Source organism: Mesoplodon densirostris, chromosome 3, assembly GCF_025265405.1.
Source record: "Mesoplodon densirostris isolate mMesDen1 chromosome 3, mMesDen1 primary haplotype, whole genome shotgun sequence".
In the NCBI taxonomy this organism is placed as follows: domain Eukaryota; kingdom Metazoa; phylum Chordata; class Mammalia; order Artiodactyla; family Ziphiidae; genus Mesoplodon; species Mesoplodon densirostris.
The window spans coordinates 155,083,999-155,108,205 of NC_082663.1; the positions used below are offsets into that span (position 1 = coordinate 155,083,999).

The following is a 24,207-nucleotide window of genomic DNA, read 5'->3' on the forward strand; positions in this document are numbered from 1 at the left end:
CCTCAGTTCTTGGAGGGAGAAGGCTGAGACACCATCACTGCAGGCCCCTTCTTGTCTACAGCCCCGTGGCCCTTGCTTGGGCTTGGAGTCAGGAGGAGAGAGGGAACTTACAACCATGGTCGTCTCCGAGTGCTTGACCTGTCCTGGGTTCTTCGTGTATTCTCACTAAACCACAGTCAGCATGGTAAGCACTGCTGTCCCATTGTACAGATGACGTGGCAGGTTGAATTTTCTAAGATGGCTGTCCATCTCCTATTCCATTTTCTCCTTAAAATATGATGTCGAAAATTTCCCCTTGAATTAGGGTGAACCTCTGATTCTGGCAGGAAGTAACACCATATGACTTCTGAGGCTTGGCTATAAAAGGTGACACAGCTTCCACCTGGTCCACCTGTGACATTCACCCTGTGAATCCAGTAGCTTCCCTGTGAGGAAGCCCAGACCACACAGAGAGGTGTTCTGGCCATCTGAGGTCCCAGAGGACAGCCAAGATCAACCGCCAGGTGTGGGAAAGCTTGAGTGACAACCGCGCAACTGAGCCCATTACCCCCAGAACTGTAAGAGAGAAACAGAAAGGATCATTGTTTTGTTTGCTTGGCCATGCCGCGTGGCTTATGGGATCTTAATTCCCCGACCAGGGATTGAACCTGGGCTCCGGGAGTGAAAGTGCCGAGTCCTAATGACTGGACTGCCAGGGAATTCCCAAGGATCATTGTTTGTTTGTTTGTTTTTTGTTTTTAAAATTAAAAAAAAATTTTTATACGGCACGTTCTTATTAGTTATCCATTTAATACATATTAGTGTATACATGTCAATCCCAGTCTCCCAATTCATCCCCCCCTCCCCACTTTCCCCCCTTGGTGTCCATACGTTTGTTCTCTACAGTTGTGTCTCTATTTCTGCCCTGCAAACTGGTTCATCTGTACCATTATTCTAGGTTCCAAGGATCATTGTTTTAAGGCAACAAATTTTAGGGTGATTTGTTAGGCAGCAGTCACAGGTCATGAGATCAGAGGAAACACAGGGGCTCATTGACATGGGTGACTGCACAGAAGGCTCAGCTGGTATGTAGCAGGGCTAGGCCTTGAGTCTGTGTCTTCCTAACTCCAAACCCCATCTTCGCTGTGAGCCTGAACTACTTCCTCTGGTTTCTGGAGTGGCTCTGGCCCAGGGAGAGTTCCCTTATCCCTCCCCACACAGCAAAAGCCAGGCTGAAACCTCACCTAGGTATGGTGCTAGGGGCAGTCTGCAAGGACAGGCATACCCAAGACACACATTTGTTGTTTATTTCACGCAACAATTTCCATCTACACAGAGAGGGGAGGCAAGTGGTTGGGCTGGAGCTGGTGGCCGGGAACCCTTGTCAGAGGTGGGGAAGCCTCTTCTCAGAGCATCATTGGCTCAGGGCATAGGTGCCCTACTTAGGCAGGCCTGGAAGCAGCCCTGAGGCTCTCTTCGTTTGCATAGCTCACTCGGAGGAGTAATTTTTGGCAGGCTGACCAGAGTTCCCCTGGGTGGAAGCCTTGGGGTCGGTGAGACCCAGACTCTGAGCTTGAGGTCCATCTCCTCAGGCTGGCAAAGTCCCATCAGGTCCCAGCTGTGGGTGGTGGAGAGACAGGAACAACAGACATTCCAGCCTGGGACCTCCACATTTGGGGATCATAGGGCTCCCTGCTGCTGGGTCCATGTGGTAGTTATCACAGCACTTGGCTTCCACTCCTGGCCAGAGGACACTTGTTCTCACGGAAGGCAGGCTGGTTCCTGAGGCCTACGGAACTTGGCGGGAGCTCAACCCCTTAGGGTGCTTCCCACAGCTCCCCGTGTCCAGCTACAAGTGGTGGGTGGGAGTCCTGTCAGCTGGCTGTGGCTGAGTGCAGAGGCCAGAGAGGCCAGGAGCAGCTGCATTTGCCATTCATGCCCTGAGCCTTTTTGGATGGCGTGGATCCTGCGCTCCAGAGCTTCAGAGGGCAGGCTCTTGCAGGGCAGCGGGACAGCCAGGGTCTCTGCTAATCAGGTGAATGAAGGCCCAACCTGGCATCTTTGCAGCCTCTCCTGAGCCAGGTGCTTTCACCTTCATCTCCTTCCCGGGAAAGCTAAGTCCTGAGGGTGCCCCTCAAGTACACATTGCCCCCAGTGGGCCTGTCCACTTTCCTGGCAGCTTCACATACTGATCATTCTGGGGCTGGGCTGGGCACACTCTCAAATGTCAAAAGGCCACACGTATGGTGGTGCATCCCGTGAAAAAAGATCAATATATTACTGTTTTGTTTTTACAAAAATTAAAAATGTCCACACGGATCTGTACAGGTTGTGAGATGCGTGCTTGGGATCACTGAAAAAGGAGGGAAAGACTGAAGGTGAGGAGGGGACCGGGAAGCCCCAGAGGCCCTGCCCCTGGTCTGGGCATCCCCGTCCTGCTCATTTCCTCAGGAACAGCTGCGCCCCCAATCCTCTCATCCCAATCTCCTGGATTCCACCCCCTCTCAGGGGGGCGGTATGGACAAAGTCCCAGGGGGTGCTGATGGCTTTGCACTGGCCGGGCCAGGCGTTGAGTGAGTCCTTTATGACCAAGAGGGTGGTCTGTGCACAACCACCTAGGATCACAGCCCTGGGCCTGGGGCCACGTGATGGGAGAGTCAAATCTAGGGTCATCTCGGGGAGACCTGGCTGTTCAGTCACTGTGTGGGGAGCAGAAGGCACCCATCCCTGAGGCCCCCTGGGCCCCCCACTCCTCCCAGCCTGCCCTGGAGACTCTCCCCTGCAAGGTACCTTATGCCAGCAGCCAGGCACGGGCAGCCCATCAGGGCCCTGGAAAGGAAGAAGGTTTCAGTGACAAGGATGGGGGGCTGGTCAGCTCTCTGTGCCCTACACACTCCTGCCCCAGGTGCAGGGAGCTGCGGCCCAGGGAGCTGCCACCTGAGGCCACCGGACCCCACTGATGCAGGGCCCGAATGCCTGCCCTGTCCACCTGGGTAGTCAGGTCATGGGACATGACAACCCCTCTCTGTGCTTATTCCAAGTGTGCCCCCATGGGCTTTGCTGGGACATGCATGCTGTGGGCAGAACCAGGACCCCATGGAGTACAGGGCATCATGCCAGACATCCACAGGCCAGGAGTAGGGCCTGGCCCTGGTCCTTGCGAGGGGCTGCATGGCTTTCCGTCTGGCAGATGTGACAGTGGCTCTAACAGCTCACACTGGGGGCCCGAGAGCTCTCAGGCATGTGTCCAAGAGTATTTGAAGGACAGTCTAGGAAAAGGGATTCCCTTTTGGCCTGTCCTGGTTCCCTGTGTCTGGATCTGCGTGGCAGACAGGGGAGGTTGAGGTCAGGGTGGACACTGGGCCCGGGTGGGGAGGTGTGTGGATGGGGTTGGGGTGGGGATCGTCTGGAGGCACCAGACACAAGCAGGGGGGCGGTTTTGCTCAGGTGGTCCAGAGGTGGGGAGCCGGAGACGGACAAAAGCTGACCCGTCAGTCAGCCTAGCGTCCCTGGTGGACGCCATAGTGGACAACACTTCACTCCGTTCCAAAGCACACAGGCAGACCTCAGACCCGTGGGAGCACGCCCCCGGCGCTGCCATGCATCCACCAGGGGCAGAGGCTGGGACTCAAAGGGAAGTGGGGAGGAGGGGGATGAATGGAAAGGCAGGCAGAATGGAGGAAGGCAGGGCAGAGCAGCGGGCACAGGCAGCTCAGAATGCCCAGCACAGCACGGCGCACAGCACACAGCAGGCCAGGCCGCGTACCGCAGGGCAGGGTCTGTTGCCCCCCGCCAGGCCCCTGGAGCCTGGCGCCCCTCGCCTGCCTCCGCATTTAAGATCCTCCTGTTTCAAAGACAAAGGCTCAATGACTTGGAGGGAAGTCTTGGCCCAGGGCCCGGGGCTGCGGGGCTGGGCCACCCTGGTCCCCTGCTGTCGCTGGCCCTTTCAGTGTGTGCTTGCCTCCTGCCCTGCTCTTTCTGTTTTTTCCCATTGCCTCCTCGAAGCCATCTCGAGCTAGGGATTAGCACCCCCATTGCATGGATGAGGAGACTGAGGAACAGAGGGCCAAATGACCCACTTGAGGTCAGAGGACTGGGTTTCGGGGGTCCCTGCTCCTGACCCCCCTTTGGAAGGGGTACACAACATGGCTCCATGTCCCCGGCGGGGAAGGCCAGATGTGAGTATCTGGTGAGTTTTAGTATGAAAACTCAGCTGTTTTGTTTCTCCTGTCTTTTCTGAGCTCCACTGGAAGAGTGAGTTGGACATGTAAACCCTCCCTGCCTTCTAGAAAAAGAGAACCAAACTTTGGTTATTTCAGGTACTGAGTCTGGTGGGCCGTGAGAGGCTGTTGTAAAGAAGCAGGAGAGGAGAAAGGCTGTGAAGGGAAGGGGCTTTGGGGCATGTGGAGGGGATGCAGGGGATGAGTGTGCGGCTACCCAGACCAGCAAAAGCCTCCTCTGGGATGGGGGAAATCCCCAGAGAGGTCAGGGTGGTCCCATCCCCCTTTAGGTCCAAGGAAGCTCTGTCCCTGACCAGGCCTCCCTCTCTATAGACAGGATGGGTCCTCAGCCTCGCCCATGGAGGGGTCAGGACCAGAGCAAGAGGAGCCTCCATGACAGCAGAGACAGCAGGGGTGCCCCGCAGTGTGGGGCCCCCAGGGCGGGACCCATGGGGCCCCTGGGACTTGCAGCTGAGTTCTGAGTACAGGGAAGACATGGCCCCAGCCTGGCAGGAGTCGGCAAAGACCTGGGTTGGGGCTCCCACGTCTCGCCAACACGTACCACTGGACACGGCTGGTCCAGGCCTGGGGGTCCCGGCTCGCCCTTCTGGCCTTTCATTCCTTTCCGACCGGGGACACCGCGCTCCCCCTGTGCAAGAAGGGAGATGGGGTGTGGCGGTGGCTGCCAGGCCCAGGGCGCCCCCAATGCCTCTCAGAGAGATGGGCCTGGGGCCGGCAGCCACCCCTACCCTGCTGCCCGCATCCCAGCCTCTCGGCCCTACCTGCTCCCGCCCGCCCCGCCTTCTCTCTGCTTGGGTCCTGTCTCCCGCCTCCTTTCTTTTCTGCCTGCTCCCTCCTTCTCTTCCTCCTGCTCCCTCCTTCTCTCCCTCCTGCCCCCACCTTCTCTCCAGCTGCCCCTCACTTTCTCTCCACCTCCCTCACCTTCTCTCCACGCTCGCTCCGGTCGCCTTTCTCTCCTCGAGGTCCAGGGAAACCCTGACAAAAGGATGAAAGGTTAAACCTGATGATGAAATTTGAGGTCTGTTCTGCTTATCCGTTCATCTCTGCTCCTCTCCGACCCACCTTTGCCCCTTCCCTACACGCATATTCGTGGTACAAGCTGGACCAGCCCCAGCTCCTAGGTGACACAGATGCTGGGTACCAGGATGACTTAGAGAAAACATGCATTCAGGACACCAGCACTGCTTCCTCCAAAGTAGAACACTGTTGCTGTTTCTGGATGGAAGCCCTCAGGCAGAACCGCTAGCAAGGGGCTTTCTCTTATGTCAAGTCAGATGCAGCATGCGTTGGCCCAGGCTTGGCTGGGGACAGAGACACAGGAAACCCATGTAAGTTTATATCATCATCTTCAGCAGACCAAGTAATGGTGCCCTCTGTTCTCTGACTTTGGCTCAAATTCTTATACGCCCACCCACCCATCCATCCATTTGTCCATCTGTTCATCTGCCCAACCAACATTTCTAAGCATCCACTAGGAACTGGGCTTTGGGCTGAATGCTGAGGGCAGAAAATCAGATTTGATATGTTCCCTCTTATATTTATTATGTTGTTTTTAGAAATATGAAACATTGATATCCTCAAAATCTTGCTGGCTAGGGAGAGGCTGCCTCTCCCAGGGGTAGCCAACTCTTACATATAGCAAAGGGCTAGGCTGGGAGCATGCCTTTCAGATGCAAACCAACCAATCCCCCAACTACCCACTCTATCTAACTCACACACCAAGTCAATATTTCCCCTGGCCCAAATCATGCCAGGACCAGGTAGCAGGCAACAAGAGACCACCCTTATAGCCAAAGTCTGCCAGGATTATTTAAACTAGCCAGTCCTAAACTGTTGACTCTGCTCTGCCTTGCTTTTCCCATAGAAACACCAATAAAACGCTGGCCTAGGCTTTTTCCTCACTCCTTACTGCCTGCCAACCAAAACTGCTGCGTCTCCATGTGGCCCCATGTGGGACATGCCATTTCCCTGGGAAATGTAAGTTATAAGTTCTTCTGTCAAAGGCATTAGGCTTCTCTGGGTCATCACTAAGTCACCTCCATAAATTAAAACCCTGCAGGTACAAAGGTACACAGTCTAACACGGCAGGCAGTGGGGTACAGAAGATGATGATCAGTGGTCAGTGACAGAGGTCTGAACCGGATACCATGGGGTCCCAGGGAGAGGGGCTCTTCTGTCCAGGTGTGAGGTCAGGTAAGGCTTCCGAGGAGACTCCCCATTTCAGCAGGGCCTGGTGGAGTGGGTGCCAGGACTTTGCCAGGTAGAGCAGGTAGGTGTGGCTTTGAGATGCCACTCTGAGCTCCAGGCCTCCCAGAGAGCAGCTGTGGCCACAGTGAGTAGCTGGTGGCATGGAGTCCCTTTTGCTCCACCCCCACTACCTCCCTGGGTCCACAGCCTGAGCTGGATTCATCAGTGTCTTCTCCTGACCCTCCTCATCGATGTAACGTGGGCCTCCCAGTCAGAAAGTCAGTCTAGAGTTCTTCCTCTTCCTTGTCTGCAGGTGCTTTCCATGGTGACATTTTCTCCTTAAAGTCTAGGGTGGACGCCAGAGCCCTTGCAGCCCTGCCTGCATCTGGTCACCATTTCCCTTGCAATAGCTCCCTGATTTTCCTGGGAACCACCCTCCCTTTTCACAGTTCAGCAACTCCACCACCAGCTCCAGGATGGAGCATGTGAGCAGGCTGGCCAGTCAGGGCACTGCATTCTTACGGCAAGGGACATTTCAGCATTAACCTAGCTGGGGCCAAGGAGAGTTGATAAGACTTTTTCTCAAAGAGTAGAGAGTGAGGCAAACACCTTTCTCCAGGATTTGGACCTAGGGGGATGCAGGTCTGGAGCTCTTGGCTCCATCTCATCACCATGTGGAAACTGGAATGATGACTACACAGAGGAAGCAGAGACAAGAGAGGGTGACAGGTTGGGTCGTGTTGACACGCTTGAGCCCTGGATCTATGTGTCATACGTCTGGATTTTTCAGGTATGAGTCAGTTTAAACCAGTTTAAATTGTGCTTTCTGTCTCTTGATCCAATCAACACCGGGTTAATACTTCTCCTTCTCTCCTTCCCACGGTCCTGCACTAGCTGAAGCCTTGTCATCTTTCACCAGGATATTGCAACAGGCTCCTCACAGCTCTTCCCACCTCCCTACTCCAATGGATCATCCATCCATTCTCTATCCTCCATCCATCCTCCACCATCCTCCATCCATCATCTATTCACTTATCATTCATACATCCATGATCCATGATCCATCATCATTCATTTACATCCATCATCCATCATTTATTTACATCCATCATCCATCATTTATTTATATCCATCACTCATTTACCCACCATCCATCCATCCTTCATCCACCCATCCATCCATCCATCCATCAACAAAGCACCCACTCTGGGCTGTGTGTTGGACTTAGCAATGGGGACATGGGCGGAACGAGTCCGTTGTAGTCCCAGCCATGGGGAAGGGGGATACATCCAAGCTAACCAACCAAGTTACTGGATGGGCAGCATGAGGGCAAAACTGACACATGGGAGGGACCCGGTCACAGTGAACGGTGAGATACTTACATCTAGTCCTGGCTCCCCGGGTCTGCCCTGAGAAGAGACAAAGAGGAGATGTGAGGGGGCTGAGAAGGAGGTTCTGGGAACACAGCTGCTGGGAAGTTCAGCCCTGTGAATTGTCCACAGAACCTGAACTTGGGGGGCATTAAAGGAAGGCTGTTACCTTCTCTCCTTTGGTTCCTGGCAGCCCAATAAGGCCTGGCGGGCCAGCTGGCCCCTGGGTGGAAAAGGAATGGGTCAAGAGGCATGACAGTTATAGAAATTAGCACCTCTGAGGACAAACAAGGCTCATGACACTCACAGGCAGGCCACTGGGTCCTCTCTCACCCGACATGCCCTTCTCTCCCTTTGCTCCGTCCAAGCCCTGGAAGCAAAGGGGAGACATCAGTTAAGGGGGCCAGACAGGTGGCAGGACAGGGAAGCTTGGGGCCTGAGCGGGAACCGAGGTGTACAGGGCAGAGGGACAGACTCCGAGCTTGGACAGGCCTGGCCCTGGCTCCCTTCTGGTGCAAATAATCCGAATGTGGGTGTGCACGTTTTACCTTTTCTCACCTGTGGGCTTTTTCAGTAATCATGGAAGGTGGTTATGGTCACACCTATTTCACAGATGAGGAAACAGAGGGACAGAGAGGGGCAGGGACAGGCCCAGTTGTACAGCCAGGAATTGGCAGGGCTGAGTGGCAACTGCGTTTCTGAGTCCCAGTCTTGGTCCGCATCCCTGACAGCAGCTGATTCTTCTAAACATGATCTGGGGAGGCCTCGGGACAAAACAGAACCAGAAGCAGCACATCTGGTCAGGCCACATGCCCGGCCCTACTCAGCTCTGGGATTCCATGATTCTGAGGTCCCATTCAGCCTCTGATCTCGGGAAGCAGAGATGTGCTCTCCCCCAGGGTAAACTAGGGAGATGCAGGGAGGCCAGCTGGCCTCTCTGGGACAGGGCACACGGACAGGCCACACTCATGGCTTTAATTTAAGAGCAGAGGACACGACTTTATGTAATATACACCAAACCCAAGACCTCATATCCAGGTGTGGGCAGTTGAGAGACAGATATGCACTAGGGGAGGAGGCAAGGAATGGAGAGGCCAAGTGTTGGGTGGGGGGCATCAGTGGGATTATTCTACAGGGGATTGGGAATGGCCAGGCCCTGGGAAGATGCAGGGCTGGTCCAGGGCCGAGCATGGGGCCCTTGCTTTGCCTACTAGCAAGACGTTTTGGAACTGTCCAGGCTGTGAGCCTGCAGCAAGTGGGAGGGGTTCCTACCCATGCTTTAGGACTCACCTTGGGACCCTGGATTCCCTGAAGGCCCTGGAGGAGGAGGGGAACGCAGGTCAGAAAGGTCATCAGGCTGGGTCCAGGCCTCCAGGTCAGGCCCTGTTGCAGTGGCCACATAGGCTTGCAGGCCACTCACTGGCCCCTGTGGCCCTGACCTCTGTGGCCTCCCAAGCCCAGACTTGGGCTCTGCCCTCCTTGTCTGATGTGCCCCCTCCCCCCTGGGGTATCCTCTCCTCCCCTGGGCCTGAGCCCACCACCCTCTTCTTATCCCAGCTGCTTCAAGCCAAACATTCTTACCATGGGGCCTGGGGGACCAGGGGGGCCTGGGGGCCCTGGTTCCACTATGATCTGGGCCTAGGAAGGGTCAGAGGTGGATTAGTCACCCATCGCCCCGTCATCCCTCACTCACCCACGCTTGAGTTCATCGGACGTTGGAGGAGCACTGCCTGGGTGTGGGCGCCGAGCTCCCCGCTGCCCCCAGGAGGGCACTGCCTGGTGGGAGGGCCAGTGCTGGCCTTTGGGTTCAAAGACAGGCCTCAGGCTCCCCCTCCCCCTCCCTCACTGTCCTGGGCTTGGTCAGGCCAGGTGGCCCTTGTGTCCCAAGGCTCAGGGCCCCAGCCAGCCCTCAGCAGAGATCCTCAGCAGCCCCCTTACCAGACTCTCCTGTAGGTCGTCAGATGCCGGATCTCCCTTCTCCCCCTTGGGGCCGTCGGCACCCTGCAGGATAGGATGGCCTTGAGCCTTTTCTGTCCATCACCAAAATCACCATCCGTGGGGCTCAGCACCTCCCCGTCCTTCCCCCATAAAGCTTCCGGGCAGCAGCAATAAGTTGGCCTTTGCAGCTTAAAATAGTTTTCCTTACATCAATGGGTTTGTTTCCTGTGGGGAGGGGACAGCCAGGGGCTCTGGAAGTAAAGACCCGGAGTTCAAATCCTGGCACCAGCTCTCTAGCTGAGTAAGCCTCATGGATGGACAATGGATATGTAGTGGCGGCAGCTCTTCGCATCTAGCCACGCACAAGAGCAGTGATAAAAATGACGGTGACAGAGGGTACTTATTACATGTTAGCCAATCATTCTCAGCCCTGTTCATGTGTTCCCTTGTAGGAGTGGGAGATTATCACCCCCATTTTAATTAACTTTAATTAATTAATTTTTAAAAACATCTTTATTGGAATATAATTGCTTTACAATGGTGTGTTAGTTTCTGCTTTATAACAAAGTGAATCAGCTATACGTATACATATATCTCCATATCTCCTCCCTCCCACCCTACCTATCCCACCCCTCTAGGTGGTCACAAAGCACCGAGCTGATCTCCCTGTGCTATGCGGCTGCTTCCCACTAGCTATCTGTTTTACATTTGGTAGTGTATACAAGTCCACGCCACTCTCTCACTTCGTCCCAGCTTACCCTTCCCCTCCCCATGTCCTCAAGTCCATTCTCTATGTCTGTGTCTTTATTTCTGTCCTGCCCCTAGGTTCTTCATAACCATTTTTTTTTATAGATTCCATATATATGTGTTAACATATGGTATCTGTTTTTCTCTTTCTGACTTACTTCACTCTGTATGACAGACTCTAGGTCCATCCACCTCACTACAAATAACTCAATTTCGTTTCTTTTTATTCACCCCCATTTTAGAGCTGAGGAAACTGAGGCCCAGGGAGGTTAGGTCACTTGTGCAGGGTTCCAGAGTCAGTAAGAGATGGAGCAGGATGCAAACATGGGCTGTCAGAGCTCCCAGTCTAACCACCGGACACTAGGCAGGGCCTCCTTATTTCACCTTAAGGAGGCCTTGGGAGGTAAGTGGTAGGTCCTTCTACAGAGGAGGAAGTGGGGGCTCAGAGTCAGGGCAGACCAGAGCTTCCCTTCAAAGGCCCGGTGGGCCAGGGCTGGGCTGAGACTAGGACCATAGGACCCCAGCCCCTGGCAGCCACCGTGGGGGGCACGCATTCACCTTGGGACCCCCGCATGGGGCAAGTAGGGTGAGGCCCACCCAGCCACGTACCGGGAGGCCTGACAGGCCCATCTCTCCTGCTTCCCCTTTGGGTCCTATCGGCCCGGCTTCTCCGGGGTCTCCTTTCTGTCCTTTGGGACCCTGAAAATCGCAGAACAAGGTACAGTAGGCACTTTCCCTCCGCCCCACGCTGGCAGGTCCCCAGAGCTTAGTCCAGGCCAAGCCAGACCCCCACCTCCTCCTTGTGGGTCCTCCCCTCCAGACCAGGTGATGAATGAGCAGATGGGCCTGGTCAGAGACAGGGAAGGGACAGCCCCTGGTCTGCCTCACTGCAAGCAGGGGTGCAGGGGGGGGGCAGGGGGTAGAGGGGGCGGAGCAAGTGGGACTGTGACTGGGCAGCTACCAGGGGGCGCATATGGGGTTTGGGGCCAACCTTGTGCTCACGTCTGAGGAGCCAATGGTGGGAGCCCCACATACAACCAACCATCCCTCAGTCACCCTTCCAGCCACTGTGTTCCCTCATTCAACCAATTTTGTAATGTCCACTGTGTGCCACACACGAGGGACCCAGTGCTAAAGCACACCCACGAATGTTAAGTGGTTCTCATGGACACTGTCGAGTCTATGTAGGATCACACACACACGTACACTTGGAATAATACTAATAACGACAGTGATACTTTTAGCTAACATTTGAAGACTCTTTGCTATTACATGCGGGCACTGCTCTCAAGTGTGTTCCATACACAGTTATTTAACCCGCATGGCAGCCCTGTTACACCATCTTCACCTGTGGGTGAGGAACTAAGTCTGCCAGAAAGTGAGTAGCTTGCCTGAGGTCTATGGGCAGAACCAGGATTTGCACACAGGCTCCAGAGCCCACTCTGTTCTGTTGCCTCTCTCCAATTCTGCACACACACACACACACACACACACACACACACACACACACAGTCTGACACCAGGCACCGGCATCACCAAGGAAATGAAAGGCCCAGAGACCTTCTCTCCGTCGATTCCTGGAGCACCAGGCAATCCGAGTTCGCCCTGGAAGGGAATAGACAGCAAGGGGGGTTACGGTGTCCCACAGCCCCTGGCAGGAATCTGTAGCCAGGCTGCTTCCCCTGACCAGCACACCAGCCCTGGGTTAGGTCCCTGCAGCTGGAGCTTCAAGAAGATGCCCACTGGGTGTCCAGCACAGTGCCAGGCACTGACCACCCTCTCCTCCATTTCCTCAGCCCCTATGGGCAGGTGCAGCCTGTGGCTATAGTAGGTTGGTAGGTTACAGATTTGGAAGCTGAGGCTCCAGGCCACACAGCCCGGGGATGATGGCAGAGACCAGACCCTGCCTGATTTCAAAGTCTTGGGCTCCTTCTCCTGAGCCAAGGGGGCAGGTGTAAACGATGCACACAGGCCATAGGAATGCCGATGTAATCTACAGGATTTTGTGACTTCATGAGGGGCCCATTTATGGATTACACGTGTGAATGATCCCAGGGAGAACCCAGGGCCAGGAAGAAGGCACCCCGCTTGGTTAGGAAGGAGCAGGGCCACTTTCTCTGAGCCCCAGAAGCCAGGCCAGGGTGCTGGGAGAGAAGCAGAGGCAGAGGGGAGAGGGGAGGTGGGCCCTGGAGACAGGGGCTGGGGGGGACCACATAGCTACATCTGCACTGACCTTGGCTCCGGGGATCCCTGGTGGCCCGGGGGGCCCCTGTGGCCCAGGAGGACCCTGTGTGTGAAAGTCAAGGGGTCAGTATTCAGGGGGGGCCTCCCCATCACTCCCCACCCACCCCTACATCTGGAGGCCGCAGTGACCCTTACAGCCCCCTTCCCACCTAGTCAGGTCAGGCCTTGTGTCTTGGGGGAGGCCAGGCAGACCGCACCAGCTATCGGGTAAGACGTCACAGTGTCTGTCTACTTGCCACGAAGGGCCCAGAACCCCTCTGCCCTCAGTATAGGTTTTGTCACAACACACTCCTGCTCAAGATCCTGCGATGGCTCCCCATTGCCTCTAGAAGCAAGTGTAAAACCCTTGCTGGCATTCAAGGCCAGCCAAAGATCACATTCCCACCAGTGGCCTAGCACCGTGCTCTCTGCCTCTCCTGTGAACTCTGGTGCCGTCTGCTGGTCCTGGGCATCCCTCGGTTTCACTGGGAGGAGATGGTGTCTTCACTCCCAAATTCCTGTCCCCACCCAGGACTCCCACAGGCCCGCTGCCCACCATCACCCCCCACACTCATGCCCCTTCACAAAGGCTGCAGCTGCCCAGCCCCCAGCCCAGCAAGTTCCAGGTCTCTTCCCTCCACCTCCTCTCGCTAACCTGCCCCCACTTTTTAACAACTGAGGTATAGTTAATGTACAATATTATATGTTACAGGTGTACAAAATAGTGATTCAAATTTTTAAAGGTTATACTCTAGTTATAGTTATTATAAAATATTGGTTATGTTCCCTGTGTTGTACAATATATCCTTGTAGCTTATTTTAAACATAATAGTTTGTACCTCTTAATCCCTTACCCCTATATTACCCCTCCCCACTTCCTTCTCCCCACTGGTAACCACTAGCTTGTTCTCCATATGTGTGTCTTATTTTTTGTTATATTCACTAGTTTGTTGTATTTTTTAGATTCAACATATAAGTGATATCATATAGTATTTGTCTTTCTCTGACTTATTTCACTTAGCATAATACCCTCCAAGTCCAACCATGTTGCTGCAAATGGCAAAATTTCATTTTTTAAAAATATCTGAGTAGAATTCCATTGTATGTGTGTGTATATATATACACACACATCTTTATCCGTTCATCTGTTGATGGACACTAAGGTTGCTTCCAATATCTTGAAACCTGCCCCTTCTTGTTGGCTCCTCCATTGAGATACCCCTGGTCTTACAACCTTCCTCCATTCCACCCACCCTTCTCCAGGTTCAGGCCCAGTACATGCCTCCCCGGTGGCTTCCCTGCCTCTAGCTATCCCCACCTTCCACACCATTCCCTTCACCCCTCTATGTCTGCCCACTGCCCATCGAATTCAGTCATTGTCCCCATCTGGCATCCAAAATCCACTTCCCGCCTCTCTGAGCTCATAGGGCTTCTCCATGCGGCCCTTGGACAACCATGCACATGCACGCCCTTGGGCCACGTCACACCACACCACGCCATGCAGGCCTGGGGTGGGCACCATTACCATCAGCTTGTGCTCGCCTGAGGCCTGTAGGAGATAACTGAAATTGAAGCTCAGGTGGGATTAGGTGCTGACACCCAGGCTTGTCTCTGAGGAGCACCTCTCCCCAGCCCAGCTCCCCTCCCTGGTACCTGTGAACAGCTGGCACCCAACCCCTCACTCCACTGATGATGCGTCCCAAGTTTGCCCAGCACTGGGGCAGGGCTCAGAGGCCACACATCTCCTGAGCCTCCCGGTGCAGGCCTTGCCACACTCTTCTCCCCCAGAGGTCATTAGAAGACCCAGCCCCCTCCAGCCTGTGTTCCCTAGGAAGGCCCCGGGAGGCCCTGCCTCCTGCTTCTGAAGGGTGAGCTTCCCTTTTTGCCTTGGCCTCTGAGGAGCTCAGGGCCCCATGGGCCCCATTTACAGCAGCTCTCTCAGCATCGTGTGGGTCTCCACACAGTGCTGACTTCCATATCAGACACCCGGTGAATGTGGAGGCTTTGTGTTAAGCTGTCACCGGTCCCTTGTGTAAAGAGGTGCAGGACTTATACACAAAGTAAATGGATATTCCCTCAGGAAAAGAACAGCAAGGGTGTATCAGGGTCTACCAGGAACACTACCATAAGGGCATCCAAGATCCTGCCATCGTAGTCAATTACCACCGTGTCTCCTTGCTCACCCTTGAGGCCTGGGGGACCCTGAGGCAGAAAGAAGAGGAAGAATTTCAGGGAAAAGCATGGTAGTCATTTCTGTCTCACCCACCCAGAGAACCTAGTAACCAGGGCTGCACACAGGCCAGTGAGCTGTGGGTCAGCTCTCAGCTGTACCCTGGGCGGCCCCAGCATGGTGTCTTCTTGCATTCTCTCAGGCACTGGCACCCTGACTGAGCACTCCAGGGGCCAGGCAGGGGGTAACCCAAGGGAAGGGGGATGCCTGGGGCCAACTGAGGAACACACCTCCGCCTAGCCTGGGGGTGGCTGTGATTTGCCTTCACGTGGGAACTGAAGCCCACTGAGGCCCATCCCTGCGTTCTTGAGAGAAAATGGAGAGTCTTATTTTGATGTGAAGTGCTTCAGATCTTTAAATGTTGGCAAACAAACAAAAACACCCGAACCCTCCAAAACACTGCGTGGGCCAACTAAAGCTGTGCTGGCTGGATGCTGCCCTTGTACCTCAGTTTCTTAACCTCAGGTGGAGACTGCACACACCAGGCACTGACACTCCCATTCGCTCCTGGTTCTGAGCACACCACCCCCCTACACACATGTCCACATGTATGTGTCTGCACATGCATGTGTCCACACAGGCACGCGTCCACACAGGCATGTGCACTGCTGCTGGAACCGCACCTTTCCTTCAGAACCTCACCTCCCCACTGGACTCTTCTCTGCTAGGAGAGCAGCGGGGTCTGTGAGCACTTTGGTCAGGCCTGAGGCCATCTGCGCAGGATGGAGAGACGCAGGCCAGGGCATCATTTGCCAGCTGCCTCCACGGTTATGGCCTTCACGGAACTGTAAGGTGTACACTGAATTCCCACACTCAATGCTTAATCCAATTCCCTGGCCACCTGCATGACCAGGCTGCGGGCTTAGACCTGTGCTTTGGAGGAGGAAGGCAGCCTCTGGGAGCATAAGGGGGATGTGATTGCTCGAAATCACAGGGCCAATAACAGGGTCTGGGATGTAGTTCTAAAAGTGTGTTGATAGGGGCTCATCACAAAAGATCTGGGACCAGCTGCGGTGGCTGTGCTCCAGAGACAGGGGTGAATGGTGATGTGGGGCTGGGGGAAAGGCAAGGCCCCACAGGGGGAGGGTAATGCCATATGTCGCAAATCTAGGTCTAGGCTTGAATATGCCAAGAAAAGAGTCTGGGAGGGCAGACACTTTCCTGGGGAGGAGGAGAAGAGGGGAGAGGACGGGACTCTTATTTTCACATCCATAGTTGAACATTTTGCCAAAAGCATGTATTATGAGACTAAAAGCAAAAAAAAAAATCACTAATGAATTATTATTATTAAAAAAGACTCCCAGTTCCTGCCATCTCTTCTGAGGTCTCTGGTGGACAGGGGCTTCGGAAGGAATCAGGCCCCTGGATCCCACTGGTGTGGCTGGGGGAAGACTGCTTACCCGCGGCCCTGTGGCTCCATCGGCGCCTGGCTGGCCGGGCTCCCCCTGTGGAGACGCATGGTTGCAGCCAGGTGTGCAGGGCTGAAGCCAAAAGTTCCCCTGCCCCCTCTAGTCCCCTCTTCCCCAAAGGACACAGGGCCAAGTGGACGTGACTGGCATCCCAGGAACGGGGCTCCCTGAGGGAGGGCCTATGAGACCTTCCTCTGACCCCTCGTTGTGTAGAGATGGGCCACTGAGGCCCAGAAGCCCAAGGCTACACAGTGGAGGCCTCATCACTCACCCAGACCCACTGCCACCCGCCCCCAGGTGGGCTTCTGATTGCCAATCAAACAAGACCCCTGGGCCTGGGACCTCCCGGACTCCCAACTTAAAAGGGCAAATTGGAGGTGAAACCCATCTCCCCCGTGATGGGCCTTTGGGAACCAGAGCAGTGGACCGTGATGTCACCTTGGGCCCCAGGGGCTCTGTCCACGCCATTCTCTCCCTGAGGCCCCGCGCTCCCTGGCTTGCCCTGCAACAGAGGTGTGTGCTGTGAGAGAGCGCTGGGGGCAGGCTGGGGGCCGCCTGGGTCTGTGGGCTTCCGGAGTAGTTCCTGAGAACGTGCCTGAGCCCACCCAGGGGTTGGGGAGCGTGGGCTCAGTGCAGCCCAGAGGACTCAGGACCAAGGCCCCTTCTGGTTTGGTCTTGGTGCATGGTTGGAGCAGCTCAGGGGCTCAGCCAGTTTGGAGGCAGGCTGGCCAGGATTTGGTGGTTGTCTTAAGGGGTTGGGGAAGCAAGGAAGACCCCCAGCTCCTGCCTTGGGGACTGGGTAGAGTGGGGCCACCTAAGATGGGAACCAGAAGACTTGAGGGTGTGAGGGGAGGCAAATGGCTTGGGTGGTTTGCCAGGCCCGTTGGTGAGTGGGACCCTGGCCTTACTGCTTGCCTCCCTCTGGCCTGTCCTGGTCATCAACCCATGTGCCATGATGTGAAAGGGCTGTGTAGAGCTTCACCAGGCAGGTGGGAACTGGGGAGGTGGGAGGCAGGGGGACCACTGAGGGAGGGACATGTACCTACCTTGGGCCCTGAGGGTCCTGGGAGGCCTGGCTGGCCTGGTGTCCCATCATCCCCCTGAGGAGAGAACAGTGGAGGCTGCAGCCCTCAACCTGCACACACTGGCTGGGTCCTCTGGCAGTCAGTTGGCCATCCCCCTTCTGTACTCCCCAGCACACCAGTCCACTCCTGGCAGCAGCTCTGGTCATACTGGGTTGGGGCAGTGCCCCTCTCCCCTCCTCGTCCCTCCAGGGCAGGGGTGGGGTCAGATCCACCTCTGTCCCCTGTCCCCACTAGCCCAGAGCACACCTTAGCAGGTGTGTGCAGAAGGAATGGATGGGTGGGTGAAGGAGAGGGAATTCATTCCCTCCGTCAGCAAACATCTCTGAGCACCCTCTGCAGGCCAGGCAGATGGGGTCCCTGCTCAATGAGTCAGAGGAGACCGAGGGCAAGGAAATATCCAGATAAATTCATAGGCCCATGCCGAGAAGTAGACAAGAGAATATAAGAGAATGGTGGGATAGAGAGGGACTCAGGGAGAGCATGTGTTTCAGTAGGTGGCTGGGGACGGTCCCCCGGAGGAGGGGGCAGCTTTGCTGAGCCCAGTAGGAGGAAGAGGAGGAGGAGTCCTGGCCACGGGAAGCAATGGGGGAAGATTCATCTGGGTCAGTGGTTCCCAAACTTGAGCACACGTCAGCACCACTCAGGGGGCTGCCTGAACAGAGCACGCCCACCCCCAGTGTCTCTGACTCGGGGCCTCTGGGATGGGCCCCGAACACACATGTCTAATGCGCCCCCAGTGACGCTGATACTGCTGATCCAGGGATCACACTTTGAGAACCAATTTGACATGGGAACAAATCTGATATGTTTGAGTAATTGTATGTGTTTGATGTATTTCTCTAAGAGTGAGTGAATGAGTGAATGAATGAATGAATGAGATCCTGGCTTCAGAGACAGAGGTCAGAGCCGCCACCCACAGTCAGGACTTAGGTTGGGTTCCGCCGTGCCCAGCCCCTGCCCTTCTCTCCAGCCACTTCCCACATCCCCGCCAAGAAGGCCGTCCACAGCCACCCCCACCTTCTTTCCAGGAACACTGGGCTCACCCTGCAGGGGAGACAGTGGGGATGCAAGAGATGTCAGAGCCACCTGGACACCAGGCACCTGCTCCTCTGGTAGAAGTGGCCCTGATGACCCCCATCCAGCTCAGCCCAGAGACCCCGAGCCCCTCAGAGAGATGCATGTGGGTGCTGGGGCTGACGGTCTTGGACTCCACTCCGACCCTGACCTGGTCCCTCCCAAGCTGAGTGACCCTGGGCAAGTCACTGCTCCTGAAAGAGGGGCCCTGACTCCCCCAGCCTCAGAGGATGGTTGTGAGATTAGAGGGAATGCATTGAAGGCCCTTGACTCCCAGCAGGCACTCACTAAACAGGGCTCCTCTCCCACCTTTCCCTCCTGCTCAGTCCAGGGGCTCTGGCTCCTTCATGGAGGACCATAGCCTGCCTTCCCACCCTGGCAGGTGCTGCTCAAGGAGGGAAGAAAAGAGAGCTGACAAGTTAATGGATTTTATTATTCGATCCTCACAACCTGCTGTGAAGGCAGGAAAAGTTTATCATGACCCCATTTGACAGATGAGTAAACTGAGGCACAGAGAGATGAAGTCACTTGCCTAAGGTTACAGAACTTGGTCTTCTAACCCTGCCACTTTGGCTTCAGTGGGGGCAGGGGAGGGGAAGGTGGTGGGGTGAGGGAGCCCCCCACCCCCAGGCCTGAGATAGGAGTGAGAGGAACTTACCTTGGGCCCTGGGGGTCCACTCGGGCCCTGGAATGAGAGAAGAAGGGATGTTAAACGTGATCCCAGACAGGGCTCCCGGGCTGTCTTCCTTAGCATCCGTGTTTTATAAAGGGTGACACCAAGTCCCAGAGGGCAGGCAGGGCTGTCTCTGGAACCCGGCTGTGCCACCCGTTCGTATGTTGGACAGAAATCTGCTTTAGATCTCAAGCAGTGACAAGTGGACTGCAGGCTGCCTCCCAGGGGTCTGGGTCTGTGAGAATTCTGCTGGGGCTGGAGTCCTGGCCCATCTGCTCCCCACAGGTGGTGGGGGGCAGGAGTGCAGGTGTGCACACACATACAGCCACACACCCAACCCCGGTGTCGGTGTGTGTGGGAGAGGGGCTTCTGGGCCTGGAACCACGGTCCTGCCAGCCTGGGCCTCTGAAATGCCCTGGATACTGACCGTCTCGCCATCTTGTCCAGCTTCTCCTTTGGCACCCTAAGGAGGCATAAGAGGAGAGCAATGAGGGGAGGCAGGGGCTCACAGTTGACTGAGCCCCCATCTCCCGCCAGACCCTGGGCTGGGGCTGCAAGTACACCTTGTCCTCACCAAACTTGTGAAAAGTGGGCATCACTGTCCCCACCCCACAGACAAGAAAGTTGAGGCTCAGGGAATTATATGCCCAACATGACATGGAATTGGTGAGCCAACCGAGTAGCTGCCCTGACAGGGGACCCTGGCGGCAGTGTGGTGGAGGTGCCAGCTCTGCATTGGAGGGAAGGTACAGGTTGGAGCCCCTGGGTGGAGGAAAGAGGCAGTACAATGAGATCTGGCCTCCGGTAGTGGGGTTAGGACGATGGGAGGACAACCGAGGCTTAGTTAGTACTGGGGAGAAAGAGAGAGAGAGGTAAAGAACAAATAGAGAGAGAAAAAGAAAGAGAGAGAGAAACTGAGAGGGAGAGAGAGAGAGAGGGAGAAGAGGTTGGTAGAGATCTGCAGACACAGCAGCCTCATATGGGTCTCAGGGTGTGGACTGGGACTGAGACTATAACCAAGGTTAGGGTCTATGAATCTATGTGGGGTTAGAGTGTGGGGATAAGAGTTGGGTCAGAGTCTGTAAGGGTGAGAGTTAGGGTCTGGATAACAATCTGAATTGGGGGTGTGGATCTGGATTTGGGAGTGAGTTTGGGGTCAAGGTCTAAATTGGGGTTAAGGACCAAGTTAGTGTCAGATTTAAGGTGTGACTGGAGTAAGAGTCTGGGTTGGTGTTTGGGATAGGGCTAGGGTTGGCATTGATTCTAGGATCAGGGTTTGGAGTTTTGGTAAGTACAGAACCACGTCCTGGGTGGTCCAGCTCCATGCTCTCTCTTACCACTGGGCCTGGTGCTCCCCTGGGGCCATCTTTCCCAGTGTCGCCAGGAGGGCCCCGGGCCCCAGGGGGTCCTGGGGGCCCTGGAGGCCCAGCAGCTCCATCTTGCCCTTGATCTCCCTGAAAGAGATGGGGCCCAGCATGACTCTGAGGCTGAGGGGAAGGGGTTCTGGCCTCCAGAGAGAGGCCTCCTCAGATGGGCGGCCAGATGCCTTCGCCTTCCCAGCCCTCGGCAGGCTGAGAGGAAAGACGTTTGTTATTGGGCCTCTTGCCACCTCTTGGTGGCCACACAAAGGGACAGGTCCCTATACCTCTGCATAAGAGGCCAATAGGATCTTGTACACTCCACGGCATGCTCCATGTCTCCAGCTCTCAGTGCCTGAGGCCCAGCTACAGTGTTTAGGTGAGAGATGAGACACACTAGTTGTGGGACAAAGCACAAGTGCCCAACCAGCCCCCTTCCTTCTGGAATGGGGACTGCAAGCCTCCTGAAAGACCTTCCTGGTTGGTCACCTCCTGCTTTATTAAGTGATAGAGGCACATTCTTGGGCATTTGTCCCAGATAAACAGAAACACGTTCACACAAAAGCCCATACATGAATGTTCACAGCAGCTTTATTCATAATAGCTCCACACAGGAAACAATCCAAATGTCCTTCAATGGTGAATGATTAAACAACTGGGGTACATCCATGTCATGCAATACTGCTCAGCAATAAATAGAAAGGGACAAAGTACTGATACCTGCAGCAACTTGGATGCATCTCAAGAGATTTATGCTGAGTGAAAAAAGCCAATCTCAGAAGGTGGCTACTAGGTGACTGCATCTACATGAGATTCTTGGAATGCAAATTTATAGAGATGGAGCACAGATTAGTGGTTGCCAGGGGTTAGGGATGGGGGCAGGGAAGGAGGTAACTGCAGCTATAAAAGGATAGCAGGAGGGATCTTGGGGTGGTGGTTGCACGAATCTCAAGGGTGATAAAATTGCATGGAAATAAGTAGCTGCACAAATAAGTAAAATGGGTGAAACTGGAATAAGGTTGGCAGATTATATCAGTGTCAATTTCCTGGTTGTGAGATTGTACTACAGCAATGCAAGATGTCACCACTGGGGGAAACTGGATGATGGGTACACGGGGTATTATTTATTACAACTGCCTGTGAATTTTTAATTATCTCAAAAAAAAAAAAAGAGCGACAGAGGACCACACCGTCTCTCTCATGCAGCACCAAATCGCTCACTCTTGGCGGTGTTAGTAATGGGTCAGACCTCAGGCAGCCAGAGCCCTCACCTTGTGGCCCCACCTGCAAGGAGGAGAGGAGGAGAGACCACAGTGCCCCCAGCACTGCCCGTGGCCTCGTGGTGCCCGCCCAGCACTGGCTCAGGGCACAGTAGTGTGGTACATCTGGCTCAGTGCCAGCAGTTCCTGACCTTCCTGTCACCAGGAGAGGAAGAAGCCTTTTGTGGCCTGGGCCCCTGCTGTGTGCCAAGCGCTGAGGAGTGAGGCCTACCTGGAGGTTATCTCACCCAACCCTGCGGCCACCTGGCCAGGGCACTGCTATTGTCCCATTTTACAGATGGAGTAGCCAGGGGTCAGAGAATGTAATCATTTACCCAGGGTTACAGAGCTAGGAAGGGCACTGTCTCCTCTGGCCAGTGAGGCAAGAGTCTCTTTTAGACAGTATTTTTCATCTGTGACCCCATGATAGGAGAGAACTTGGTTCTCTAGACCACAGCACTTAAGACAGAGCTCACTTGTTTTCCTAATTAAAAAATTAACGGGGGCTTCCCTGGTGGCGCAGTGGTTGACAGTCCGCCTGCCAATGCAGGGGACACGGGTTCGTGCCCTGGTCCGGGAAGATCCCACGTGCCGTGGAGCGGCTGGGCCCGTGAGCCATGGCCACTGAGCCTGCGCATCCGGAGCCTGTGCTCCATAACGGGAGAGGCCACAGCAGTGAGAGGCCCACGTACCACCAAAAAAAAAAAAAAAAAAAAAATTAACGGAAGCTCTCAGTGTCCACCACGCAGATCTTCTGATCAGTCTGACTCAGCCAGGGTCCTGACCACGAAGATAGAATTCCAGCCAAAAGACAACTGAGTTTGGTAAGGTCACCCAACCAGAGTGGCAATAGTGGTGGGTCATTCCTGTCTCATTTTACACTGTGTTAGGAATCAGTTGAAGATACCCCGCCCCCTGCTGCTCCTTTACTAGCTCAAGGGCTCAGGGTGGGAACCACTGGCCTGGAAGCTCCTTATCAAGGCAGAAAATGGGTGTAGATACTTGAGCAGGTTCTAGAGGGGGTTTAGGGTCTTCTCCCGAGTTACGTGGAATGAAGCTGGTCAGCCTCCTCCTCCTCCTCCTGCCAGGATCGGATGGCTGAGGTCTCCCCCTGGGAATGTGGGGTGAGTCGAGGGGAGTGCACACACCAGCAGCCCAGACTCCGCCAGTCTACCTTGAGGATTCGGCGATTGTACACGTGATGGTCTCTACTTATAAATCCTGGACTGAGCCTCGGGAAAACCATCTAGTTGGCAAACAGGTGTGTGATGAGAAAGGCAGGAGGGTGATTTAGAAATGACCAGGCTATTTCTGGAGGCAAAGCCACTTAACCCCACCTGGAGAGAGGAAGCCTGGTCATTGGAAGTGGCGGACCACATTCTCCAAACATGGGTGCTATCCTTGCTCCCATCCCACGGGCTCCTCTTCAATGGGACCTCGCACTCCCCCAAGAGCTGGAGTCCATTTCTCCACCCTCTTGACTTGGGCGGGCCCTGTGACTGCTGTGACCAATAGAATGCAGTGGACGTGCTACTGTGTCCCTTCTGGAGGTAGCTCTTAACTGGTCTCCTGCCGCTTAGAATGCTGCTCTTGGGAAGCCCCTTTAGAAATGCCCCCACCAGCCTGGGGAAAGCCTGAGCTGCACAGAGATCCACGAGTGGGCATCCCCAGCTAAGCTCCCCACCGAATTGCCAAGACCTGCTTTGTGGGGCCCAACCAGCAGAGGTCTCCACTCTGCTTCAGCCTGCGTTGAGGAGAACCCTGGTTCGGAACAAGGCACTTCTGGGTCCCTGGACTCAGGAGCCATGAAGGGCTAGAGGTGGGCTGGACAGAGACTCTGATGTACTGTTCCCACTTGGGGTGCCGGGTGCCTACTTTCCTGATTGCCATGAATCTTCACCTCAGTGGCTTGGGGTAAAGGATGTCATCCCCATTCACAGTTGGAGAAACTGAGTCTCAGAGGGGAAGGTGACTCACTCCAGGTCACTCAGCTAGTAAGTGGCAGAGTTGAACTCTGGGCTCAGGGCCGCTGGCTCCATCCACAGTCTTCCCTCTTCCTGGGTGCCAGCTGCCCTCAGGAAGATCAGTCTCCAGTCTGGGCCCAGTGCCAAGCCCACTGTCTGCCCATCTATGGTGAGAAGGGTGACTGGGTGTCCGCCAGAGAGTCCCTGTCTGTGCAGGGGATGGCAGCCTCGGCCAAATCAAGGTGCTTGGGGCTTCCACCCAGAGGATGTTGAAGTGAAAACAGGCAGCGAGATAGACCACGGGTGGGGAGGGGCTGTTTGCTCACTTTTTTCTGTGATAAGCATAGGGATCCAGAAGAAACGCTACGTATACCTTATTATGCTATGAAACAAACCATGTGGCATCAGGGAGGGTCTTGCTCAGTTCTTACCCGGGGGCCAAAGTCTCCTGGTGCACCCTAGGAACAAAA

At 55.0% G+C, this 24,207-nt stretch overlaps 1 protein-coding gene across 1 annotated transcript in view; it reads right to left on the reverse strand.

The window, feature by feature from the left end:
- Positions 1-872: 872 nt before the first annotated feature.
- The window catches only part of COL23A1 (collagen type XXIII alpha 1 chain), a 352,222-nt gene continuing 328,887 nt past the window's right edge, over positions 873-24,207 (reverse strand). Inside the window, exons 8-27 of the mRNA XM_060092472.1 lie at positions 24,169-24,195; positions 20,494-20,610; positions 19,584-19,619; positions 19,142-19,168; positions 17,371-17,424; positions 16,316-16,360; positions 14,810-14,887; positions 12,696-12,749; positions 12,023-12,067; positions 11,072-11,161; positions 9,716-9,778; positions 9,359-9,415; positions 9,068-9,094; positions 8,085-8,147; positions 7,947-8,000; positions 7,790-7,816; positions 5,142-5,195; positions 4,762-4,848; positions 2,770-2,808; positions 873-2,332 (exon numbers count right to left, since the gene is read on the reverse strand). Coding sequence (XP_059948455.1) covers positions 2,330-2,332; positions 2,770-2,808; positions 4,762-4,848; positions 5,142-5,195; positions 7,790-7,816; positions 7,947-8,000; positions 8,085-8,147; positions 9,068-9,094; positions 9,359-9,415; positions 9,716-9,778; positions 11,072-11,161; positions 12,023-12,067; positions 12,696-12,749; positions 14,810-14,887; positions 16,316-16,360; positions 17,371-17,424; positions 19,142-19,168; positions 19,584-19,619; positions 20,494-20,610; positions 24,169-24,195 — 1,047 coding nt within the window. The 3' untranslated portion in view covers positions 873-2,329. The remainder of the gene's footprint in view (positions 2,333-2,769; positions 2,809-4,761; positions 4,849-5,141; positions 5,196-7,789; positions 7,817-7,946; positions 8,001-8,084; positions 8,148-9,067; positions 9,095-9,358; positions 9,416-9,715; positions 9,779-11,071; positions 11,162-12,022; positions 12,068-12,695; positions 12,750-14,809; positions 14,888-16,315; positions 16,361-17,370; positions 17,425-19,141; positions 19,169-19,583; positions 19,620-20,493; positions 20,611-24,168; positions 24,196-24,207) is intronic.